Source organism: Anser cygnoides, chromosome 2 (genome assembly GCF_040182565.1).
Source record: "Anser cygnoides isolate HZ-2024a breed goose chromosome 2, Taihu_goose_T2T_genome, whole genome shotgun sequence".
Lineage (NCBI taxonomy): Eukaryota > Metazoa > Chordata > Aves > Anseriformes > Anatidae > Anser > Anser cygnoides.
The window spans coordinates 73475049-73486812 of record NC_089874.1 but is presented as its reverse complement, the minus strand read 5'-3'; the positions used below and the strand labels follow the sequence as shown (position 1 = coordinate 73486812).

Sequence of the window (11764 nt, the reverse complement as noted above, 5' to 3'; positions counted from 1 at the left end):
ACTAGCATCATGTAGTTTGGTATTTAACTAGAACCACACCTACCCTGTTCATCAATATTCAGTGCCCTATGTTACTACACTTGATTAAAAAAACCAAACTCATTATAAGGTACTTTACTGTAATGCCGTAACAACCTTGAAGTAACTTGAAATACTCTTTTCAGTATCATAAAGGGATTTCAATCTTATATTCCATCAGTAGTTAAAAATGCTAAATCAGACATATTTGAGGGCACCTGACGTTCATAAGCAGAGAAAATTTGAAAAATGTAGGAGCTCAGTGGAGTCACTGTTTAGAAATTAAGATAAAAAGCACAGTCTTTAGTAGGATACAGCGCAACCATTCTCAAATTTGTATGTATCAAAAATAATCCAAAATTATTTACTGCTTTTTTATACTGGCATTAAGCTTCCTGCCCATTTCCTAATTCAAGTCTTCATTTTGCACATTTTGTTATTTACTTCCAGTAGTGCTACTGAAAATAAGTATTTGAAGCTGATTTCAAAAATTAAAAAGTTTTAGAGTACACATTTTTTGATGTACTGCTGTGAACCCTTACCACAGCTGCTCCAACAATTGAATTATCTTATCAGGAATTATAAAGCCTGTAATTGTGCACAAAAAAGCTTGGTCCACTGTTGTGTTTGGCTGAGGACAGCAATAGGTTGATAAGAAGCTAGAAGATTTGTTGTCTCTGAAAAAAAACAAACACAAAACAACTGAAATAAGCACACTTACAAATTCCCACAGAATGACTTAGTACCAAAAAATTGTACCCACAAGTAGTACCTATGTATGTCATCTAAATTAACACCCAAGCAACTCATGGCCAAGCAACACCCAAGATTCATGGGTACCTCCAAAATCACAAAAATTACTCTAGAAGTATAACCACTTAAGTGTATAACAGCCATCCCACTTCAGAAATGTGCCTTTCTTAATTCTTACTTAACTCTTCCTTAAAATAAATTGTGGTTTTCCTTACGTAACATGTATTTAAAGATGAAACAAATTCAAGTACTTACAAGTTAACTTGATTCAGGACAGCACCTAGCCATTCAAACAGTTCTTCTGTACTGCAGGACTCTTCTGGTTTTCCTTCTAATTCATTACTTTGCAACGCTGGACACTGCAAGTCTCTTAATGTGCTGAATGTTATTTTTGGCTTCAGGGCCCGTATTTGGTTTTTGGGAAAGTATGACATCAATGTTGATCCCTCTGCACCTTAACAACACAACACCACAAGGAGCCCTTACAAAACTACCAAACAAAAGAAGCACAGAATTCATGAAACATTTGTACATGTGTATAAGAAAAGGCAACGTGCAGTGTTAAACTGAAACTAAAACTGCTTACATGCTGTTATCTTTTGCAAAAGCCGTTTTTGGCTTCCATATCTTCTTGGAAATGAGAATTAGTGCAAGATCCAGCACCTCAGTACAGCTCAGTTAAATTACTATTTAACTAGCAAATGAAGAAATAGATCTGTCGATAGAAAATCTGAGCAAAATTAACTGACCGCGTAATGAAATTAACTAAGTAGAAAGAGAAATTCAGAGTATTCCTGAAAAAGAAAGCATGAAAGGAAAGCTACTTGCATGTTATCTGCTCCCCAAGACCTGCAAATACATTCACACCATAAATATACCCACACCTATGTATCTGAGGCCAGGGAACATTTTGCCTTACAAGTGTCCATACATTCCCTCCCTGCTCACATGCAGGTATCTGCTGCCATGTCAACGTGATACATGCATTACACCATTAAGTCACTTCCAGGTCAGCATCTCTAGAAATTTCTCAGGCATTTCAGCATGAGAGGGAGAATACATATGGTAAATGTACGTGAAGATAATGCATCTCAAAACCATTTAACTGGAACTTGGCTCAAATGAACTCAAGCAGCATTTCTTCCAAAAGCACAGAGCATCTGGAGGGATACCAGTGTGTAAGAAAGCATCCCAGAGGCAGCACGGCATCTAGAAGCAAGAGCAGCTCTGATGGGGTGAATTCCAGAAGTTCTCAAGAATACCTTGCAAAAAGCTATAGTATTGTATAAATTCTCCTGGAACATCCCTTTACAACTACAAAAAATGTCCCTTTTCAATGATCTGAACGGCACTTGTTCTTCTACCCAGCATGTCAAGGTACGTAAATCTTCCAGTTTTCTCAGCTGAGGACAAGACCACATAAGAATCATTCCCAGAGGCTTTAATTGATCAGTAAAAACAAGGTATCTGATGTTCTAGGTGTGATGGGAAATCTAATCTATGGGCCGTAAGATTTAGAGAAAAATTCTTGATTTACAACAAATTGAGAATTCATCTTCAGATGTGGTGTATTTGGAAGGTAAACTCATCCCAGAGAAATATCAGAATTAACCATCGAGATAAGAAGCTCTCCCACCTACCTGGCTGAGGTGTCTGCCATCCCGGAACACAAGTTTCCCCTGAGTACTGAAAAAGTGGGCAGTTGACTACAGTTTAAGAACTGATTTATCACTGATATGAAGAGAAATTCTAGGACTGTCTGAGAGAAAAGGACTTTGAAGGGGGAAGGGTAAAGAAATCAAAATGTATGGCAAATCTCACTTTACTAGGATCAGAGAATTAAAAAAAAAAAAGTGAGAAGTTTTCAAATGCAGTAAGACTGTAACAGTTAGATGTGTACCTTGATGAATGTTATGGGAAAGGATCTGTTTCTTCAGCTCTAGTAATTGATCCAAAATAGTTGAAGTTCTAAAAACTTCACACAAACTTGGAAATTAGCATCTTGCAAATCAAGAGATATTAACCAATCTCCTTCTTGAAACAGTAAGATAACTAGTGTGAAATCAATTCTCCTGAATTTAAAGTTCCAGATAATATTCAGTTTTCAAAATGTGACATTGGGTTCTCTAGTAAACAAGAAATAGTACCTTACTCACAAGAAGTCTGAAGTCCAGAATAGCATTTAAATACCACTGGAAAGTCACGTATGAACAGAGGAAATCCAAGAACAATGTACAGATAACTAGAGAACAAAATATTCATAGCTCACTTTCAAAAGTTCTGGACTGCTGCAACTCCACTAGCTGTTATCTAAACCACCAAGGGCAATCACTTGGAGGAGGAAGGCTAACCTGACCCTTTTTAATCATCATGCAAAAGAAGGCTGTCCAAGTGCAGAAGGGCACTTTGACAAAGACAGGCAGCTGCTGAACTCGTGTTAATTTATATAAATTTTTATGCACTAGAACATTTAATGCATTAGAACAAACAATCCTCATGCAGTCTGTACTTCCTATAACCATTCGTTAGACTGCTCAAAGGACATATAATATTGCATGAGAACTCTTAGTCAAATAAGAAGTTATACATTTTAAATGTCCGCTCCAAATGGGATCTTCAGTGATAGTCTTAACCTAAGAAAATCTCAAAGGCTACAGCCAAGACTCCAACAGAGCAATTCATCTAGCTACAGCACAGCTTTCTGTGTCAACAACAACCAGGCACATTATCAAAGTTCTCTTGGAGTATAGTGAATTTCAGCCAATAAACATTTAAAATTGTCATAGAAATTACAGCAAAAGAACAGAGAAGAAAAGATTGTTTTGATTGCCATTAAAGACATGAGACACTCCACATTCCCCTTTTCTGTTCCTCTTGGTGCCAGCACCAGGAAATAGAAAAAATGGGTATGAAAACTGAAAACCCTGCTTTTGGAAAGTGACACAAACGTTCACAGGCCTGCAGCAGTGCTGGCCATAGCAAGAAAAATCAGTTACCAGCAGGAAGGCTGCAGGCACTATACTCATGGAGGACAAAGACCTCAAGAAAATACATCTCTTTTCCCTTTCCAGCAGAATCCACACAGTGCCTCACGTCTATTATTAAAATCTTTGAAGGTTTTATTTTTGTCAGTACTCAGGAAGAGTCTTTCAGATGTTACAAGCTCAAAAATTCCTGCTCAGAAAGACATTCTGATTTAACTCCATATTCACGAAGTGATTAACCTGACTAGTTTTTTGGCCGTAAGAAACTGACAAAAAGGAATGCTATTCTTCCTGAATGCTGCTACAACTGGCAGCAATAAGACATAAAAACCATACTGGCCCTAAAGTCATTTTGCTCTCTGTCCAGGGTCAATAAATATAAACAAGCTGAGCCTGAGGATCTGCTACCTTAGCTGGATTTATGTCACCATTTATGGTAGCAGGAGACTTCACCATGACATCTTCCTGAAGATGACAAAGGCAGAAATTGCAAGCTTTAAACAACTTCTGTATGACAAGCAAGGAAGAATCCTTGTAACACATTTAATACTTAAAAAGGAGGAGGGGAAATGTGAAAGACTATCGAGTGAAACACGGGACAGCGCTGAAGGAGCTTGAAAGCAGTTTCTTACATCAGTAACTTTCAGATTCAGTCTTGAAGAGTCAGGCAAGACTAAGAATGTAAAGAGCAGATTGGAAAGGATCTCTCCCTCTTCCTGCTACTGTGGAGACTTTAGTATCACAGTATCACAGATTTCTAGGTTGGAAGAGACCTCAAGATCATCGAGTCCAACCTCCGACCTAGTAACTCTGAGCAGAAACACACTAAAAGCTACACAGCTCTGATAAGTAAAGCTTTTTTTTTTTTGTAGTATGAGCCCCTGCGTTTTTTGTTAATGCTAGAGAAATGCTACATATCCTTAGACACGGCCTGTTCTGAGGTAACACAAGCAAACAGGGGACTTTGGAAAATGACCCTCAGAGGAAGTGCAAGACTTAAATCCTTGAAGTAAAATTAATGTAATCAGAAACCAGTAGATAAATGGACACTGGAAGTATGATGATTTGAGACAGTACAATTTCTTATAACAAACTCTCTCTGCTCCAAGACTCAACAAAGCGTTTGAGAATAAAATGATGAAATAGCAGACTGTGTGTGTATCAGTGTATGTAGCATGTGATGGAAATGGAGACTTTTGAACACGTTCCATAACCACTGCTGAAACTCAAAAGTTCCCCACCTCAAGTACTACACCAAGTATGTAACCTATGCATACTAATAATGGTTACATAGGTCACAGTTTTATAAAGCAGAAGCAAAACTATCAAAGAGGCAAAATCAGGCCAGAAATCCTGGGCAACAGGGAGACAAAGAAATGAAGTAACTAATGTGTGACTCCTATGAATCACTGCTGGGTTCCTGAACTGATCTGCTATGTAAGAAGTTGCACACACACAACCAAACCAAATAGTAACAAAATCACACCCAAACATAATTTAATCTAACTTCGCACTCCACTAAAAATGCATTTGGACAATACTAGAAAAGAACAATAAACCACAAACATTTGGACTTCATGGCAATTACATTTTACTTTTACATTTAATTCTTATTACCTGTATTATACCAAGCCATTAGGAAGTCAAATTCTAAAGGTTTCTTTTCTTTCAAGGCCCAAAGCACCCTCTTATGTTTCTTGCCATCAGGGTGAAAGTTGGAATCGGTCAAGTCAATAGTTATAACTGCAAAAACGTACAAAAGACATTTTTACTCATTTGACTGACTTTAATGATAAAAATGAGTTAACAATTAAATAAACACAAAGAGCATTAAACTATCTTTTCACACGGTACAGCATCTTTATAAAGTATTTGACTATGAAAATATGACTCCCCATTATATAAATAAGTATTCTCCTCCTGCCACCCTTGTTTTGATATAATCTGGAACTGCTTTCTAGTAACTGCAGTGACAGATTCATTTGTAATGGCAGTGACAAAGTCCCAAAACAGTGTCTTTAAAAATATCTTGGTAACTAGGCAAGCTATGAACACTAAAAAACAAACAAACAAACAAAAAAAAAACCACACCTGAAATTTCTAGCATTAAAAGCCATGTGTACGGCAACGACACAATTACAAATGTTTTTTCTAGATAAACTGGTCCCAGACTAAAGCTTCATTTTTCATACAGAAATTTTATCAGACATTTTACCCGACAAATTGAATGGTAAAATGATGCTCAATTTTCCAAAATTCTTTTTGTAGATACTGAAGTTTCCTCTTCAAAAGTTCATTTATCAGCTATTCACTAGCACAGATTTGAATATGTTTGACATAGCACAGTAGATATTTAAATTATTATTTAAAAATCATACTAAATGTGTTTCCTCTGCATCTGTTGTAAAATTAAAACTTTGAGCACCATAAAGATTACCATTTTGTGTCAGACAGTATAATTCTCCCTTTCAAGCAAGTAAGTCTTGCATGAGTCTCTTCAATGATTTTTTGTGTGTGTGTGTGTGGAGTGTGCAAGTTGTCAGACCTACCGTAATTAGGTTAGTATTTTCTGTTTTAAATCAGAATGCATAGATACTCCACAAAGTATACAATTCTTGAGTCCTACATCACCCCAATATAAACATTTCATCAAAACCGCAGAAATTAAGTTTTATAGAATACCCACAATATCACACATTTGTTTCCTTACAGCTGCTTTGTTATTTTGAAAAACTCTATTTTTTCTCTTCATGCAACCCTTTCATCTACATCTGGAAAAATACCACCTAGACAACAAACAACTATAAGGAAAGGTAAGTTTTGGACTACTGGTTTAACATCCTAACAAGGTGCTTCACAGACCAATCTGAAATAAGCAGTGTCAATAATAAATTATACTTACTATATCTCATTGCTTTTTTGCCAGAATACCGAGAAGGGCGACCTTGCAGTCCAAGTTCCTCATAAGTATCTTTATCCACTGACAAAATTAGTTTTCCTATAACAAAAAAACTCACAATTTTCATATAAATTATCTTCTATTTAGTTCCCTTGAAAGTCTTCTGAGCACCATGTACTTTATACAATGTTAACTTTGGATCACTAGGTATTACCAATGTACTCCAGACTCCTACGTTTCAGTTAAATTGATCACCAGATTAACCCTTAAAAAGACATTTAAATTCAATTGTTCCTTGTTATCATACAGGTCTTACGAATTAGAATGAGAAAAGTGCAACATTATTCCTGAGATAGGCATAGCTTTTTTTTTTTTTAAACTGTACTACCTAAATGTTTTCCTCAGTCTTTACTCTACTTGTCCCCTAACATTTGCTGTGTCATTGGTTGAACACTACACTAGGATGTAATTTTGTAAAGATTCGTGCGTGCACTGCTCAGTTGAACACAGAAAAGCTGTACCTCCTGCTCCTGTGGAACTATGCACACGGAGTAACATATGCTTATTAGCGATGAGCACATAAGCTCTGGAACTCTCTGGAACTTCCTGGTTCATAAGCCATATCTGGCAGCTGCCAGCTGATACAGAATTTCACACAACAGATATCACTACCACAGTATTTTGACTCTAATGCATGTAACAGCATAATATAGAATATAAACAAGTACGGTTGTTGTTGAATATTTCAGATGGCAATATCACCAGAAACTGTAATGCTATCTCCGCATTAATTGTGCATCGCTTATAATAACTATACCATGTACTGTACAAACTCAATCTCTATCAAGTATCTACTTTGCTAGGACTGCGTTAATAACATACATCAAACAATTCCTCCTCTGAAGAATCTGAATTTACTTCTGCTCTGATAGGCACCTATTCTATCATCTTAGGCTAGAGAGCAGACAATCCAATTTGTTTTTCAACTGTGTTTGATATACCATTAAACTGAAATGTGAAGACACATCTCAATCCCACAACAGTTACATTATTTTCTTTGTATGTAAAGCCCCAGTTAAGAAATGTTTTGTCATAAAACTGTGATGGAAATGGAACAGAGATTTTTAACACATTAAACATTTCTCATTTAATAAACAAAATGTTTTAAACAGTGTTCCTAAGCAGTGCTAATAACTTTATTTCTTTTTTGGTACAAACTTCGTCTTTAAGACTAGTAGGAAACAAGAATTTGTAAAGCAGTGTATTCACAAAAAGAATCCTCTGTAGCAACTGCTAAGTCAGATGAAGCACTGACAATCTAATGCTATAAATAAGTTATGCTGATTTTTTAAAAATTATTTTACCTAAAGGAAAGTTAACAGCATGAATCAAAAAAGTTAAAATTAAATATTCTATCAATTCAAGCATGCCTCTAATAAAGTAGACTAATATGGTAGGCATATTTTCTAGTTTACATAATTCCAAATGGAAACAAAACAAAACCAACACTGAAGACCATAATCAAAATGTGTATCTTATTAAAAAGAAAACAAAACATACCAGTTGGTATCACAGCTGCAGTATTATCTTGATCAATTTTTGTATTATAGGTAAGTGCGTAGCATGAACCTTTAATAGTAAAGCAGAAAACCATGAGATTATACAGTTTCTGACGAAAGATAACAGGAAGGACATCGAGATAATTAAGCATGCCAAATACATTTGGAGTCATTCTCAACTCTCGCTTTTTATCAGGTACCTTTCCTCCACCATCTCAAGCAAAATCATTTTTTTGTTATTATTTTTTTTTTTATAAACTTTAGACTGGCGTTGTTTTAAAGAACCTGTAATAGAGATAACGTCAGCAATATGCCCCAATATGGACACACTTCATCTGCATGTGCAACCAAAGAAACCTTTATTATGAAATATTGAAGTTATTAACTCATTTTAAAAAAGGTGGAAGATGCTCACATTATTCAACATATTTTGTGTCAGATACTGCCACGAAATTTGCTTTACATATTCCAGATTAAGTATCTGTTTTAAAAGCGCTTCTAAAAATACAGAGTCAGATCCTGTAAAGTCAATATACAAATGTCATACCGCTTCCATAAAACTAGTGGCAGAAAAAACATTAACGAGACTAAAGTAAATGAGACTAAGAAAAAAAGCCCCACGTTTAGCAAGTAATATATTTCTTGCTTTCCTCTTTCTCTGACATGTTATCTTCTCCCCTTTCTTTATTCTTTAAAGCTTTTTTCCTCCCTGGCAATCATCTCAAGAGTACAATATTTATCAGGAGCCAGACAAACGGGCCCCACTAGATGAAAACAGCCCACACTGAGAACGTAAAAACAAGCTGGCTGGGCACAGGCTGCATCTTTTTGATCTTTCTTTGCATCCTCTTTGCTCTTACTACGTAAAGATGAACCACCACAAGTTCATCAGCCAAAAGAAAAATGAAAAGCAGCAAGCCTTGTTTTCATCTTGGAAAACAGGCACAGGCTTTGCCAGCAGTGGAACACTGCTCTGTGGTGAAATATAAAGGAACCAGAAGAAGAGAAGGGAGCCGATTTCTGCAGGAATTTACATTAAAACAAAGCGCAGAAGATGAGAGGTGAGATTATACGTAGAAGCTCTCTTGATAGCTGGCTTGCAGAATTAAGATGGAATAAGGAAAAACAAAGAGGAAGCAATCATAACTGTTTGGGACCCATCAGCTGTAAACAAATATAGACACCACAAAGCAGAAAAAAACAGATAAAGAAATGCACAGAGAATTTTCTTACTACTTTTTTTCCCCTTCATTTAAAACACATACCAGAATAAATAGCAGTAAATAAATTTTAGTGTTTTATGAAAAAAAAATAAACAACATTACTGTATCTGTTATGTTCCAATCACCTCCTTACCTTTCTTCACAAAAGAATCGATGAATTCAGGAGCAACCAATTCATGAACCGATAAATTCTTCACCAGATAGTACTCTCCAATGTCTGCAATAGTACTTTTCAGCACTTCAGGTAGTACACCACATTCAGGGATCAAAATAGATACCTGTTAGGAACATAATTGTAATGTAAATCACATCCTAAACTATGCTTCAGAGGAAAACCAATAAATACAAAAGAAAATCTTTCCTTTTCAGAGAGATCAGTACGTCACACCAAAATGAGATGAAAAAATAATTTCAGGTTACTGTCTTTAAAATGTATGAATTTGCACAAAGTCTCCATGTACAGCAGATACATTTTTTGTTTTTTTTGCACCTTACATGCTGCACAATAGCATTTGACGTGTTATGCAAAAGCATGACTTCACACGGTGTGCTTTAACCAAAGACCTTGTTTCAAGTCATTACAAATTTGGCTTGAAGTTGCACTGGAACATTTCCTTCAGCCTTCACTACAGGAAACAGTTATATGTAGAAACATAGGCTAAGCATTCGTGCAGTCTCGACGGAAAAGCAAAGCTTGAAGTATAACAAACTAGTTTTTGGAATACACATTCTCTGTTGTAGAATATTTTGGAGGTGAGCAGAGTGAGCAGACCACAAGAACAAAACTCGGAAGACAGGCTTATGATGGGCATGGATGCCGTAAGGCATACATTAGGGCAGGCTTATCATTGGGAGTAGGAAATTAATTTCCAAAAGGGACTGGGGCAGCCAGAGTTTCTTACTGAACTTAATGTTCACTCTTGTACCACTGATTTGCGTTTATTTTAAAACCTTTCTCGTACGTGTTTCACAGACCAAGAGAACTCCTAAATCCACGTGCCCAGGGCAGGCGAGCTCTTTACAGGGACTGGCACCAAACCGATACCAACCCCTTTTTCTTTTCCCCACAGGGGCACAACACGGCCGCCACCCTCCCCCCCCGGCGACCGCCTCGCCCCGCCCCGTGACGGCCGCCGGCCCAACGGCCGCCAACGGCCACGCGCGCGGCGGGAAGCGCCCATTGTCTCGCGACCCCCCCGGGACTCACGCGGCAGTTGTAGGCGTGGTCCCGCACGTGCGCTGCGTGGCGCGAGCGCGGGTGTCGCGCGTGCCCCTTCTCGCACACTAGCAGGTGCCGCGGCGCCTGCTGCACGCGCCGCAGCGGCGCCGACATCCTCCGCCGGCCGCCGCGTGCGCCGCCGCCCGGCCCGCCAATGGGGGAGCGGCCCGCCGCTCGCGTCACCCGTCGCCAGGCGGCGGGGGGAAGCGGAGCGATGAGGTCACTTCCGTGCAGAGCCGGGCCGCCGCCCGCCGGGGCGAGGAGGGCAGCGGGCGCTGTGCACATGCGCTGTAGCGGGGCGTGAAGCGTGGCGTGAAGCGTGGCCCTCAGGGCGGGCGGGCGCCATTACGCACAGCCTGCTCCCTAAATAGCATCGTAGTCAGAGAGCTGTGGAGTCATTAGGGTTGGGAAGGCCCTCCAAGATCATCTGGTCCAACCATTCCCCTACCACCAATGTCACCCACTAAACCATGTCCCTAAGCACCACGTCCAACCTTTCCTTGAACACCCCCAGGGACGGTGACACCATCCCCTCCCTGTGCAACCCGGTACAATGCTTGACTGCTCTTCCTGAGAAGAAATGTCTCCTCGTTTCCAACCTGAACCTCCCCTGGCTCAACTAAACAGAATTGTTTAGGTTAGAAAAGACCTCTCGGATCACCATGTCCAACCATTAACCTAGCACTGCCAAGTCTACCACTAAGCCATGTACCTAAGCACATCTTTGTGTCTTTTCAATACTTCCAGTGTTGGTAAAATATGTTTTCTGACCTCAAAATGAGGCTTTGCACTGAAAAAGGTGGGTTTCAGCTCCTGAAATTGGACTTTGGGCTCTCAAAATGGAGGCTTGAACCCTGAGTTTTCAGTCCAAATCATTCAAAGTTTTGAGGCTTTGGACCTCAAACAAGGCCACTCAACCCCCTTCCAAGCAGCATGACCTGAACTCAGGGGTCTGAGATTCCAAAGGCAACAGGATTGCCCCAGTTCTGGCATGGTTAATTAAGGTTCTCCTTAGGAGTTGCCGTTGGGACCCTTTTTCTTGATGAAGGTGGGGATGATGCTGGCAAAGCAGCAGTTGTACTGCACGAGCTGCTTGGTATGCCCCATGG

At 38.9% G+C, this 11764-nt stretch overlaps 1 protein-coding gene across 18 annotated transcripts in view; it reads right to left on the bottom strand.

Moving 5' to 3' along the window:
- RPP40 (ribonuclease P/MRP subunit p40) overlaps positions 1–10955 on the bottom strand; it is a 36594-nt gene extending 25639 nt beyond the window's left edge. For 17 of the 18 annotated variants that reach the window (XR_010829436.1, XR_010829433.1, XR_010829444.1 and 14 more), the window contains exons 1-7: positions 10644–10955; positions 9570–9714; positions 8215–8283; positions 6658–6753; positions 5373–5498; positions 1027–1225; positions 561–695 (exon numbers count right to left, since the gene is read on the bottom strand). Coding sequence is in view for 3 of the 18 variants with exons in the window: in XM_048072159.2 (XP_047928116.2) it covers positions 561–695; positions 1027–1225; positions 5373–5498; positions 6658–6753; positions 8215–8283; positions 9570–9714; positions 10644–10940 (1067 nt within the window). In the remaining 15 variants the exon portion in view is untranslated. The other variant, XM_066992480.1, reaches the window with a different exon arrangement.
- Positions 10956–11764: the final 809 nt, after the last annotated feature.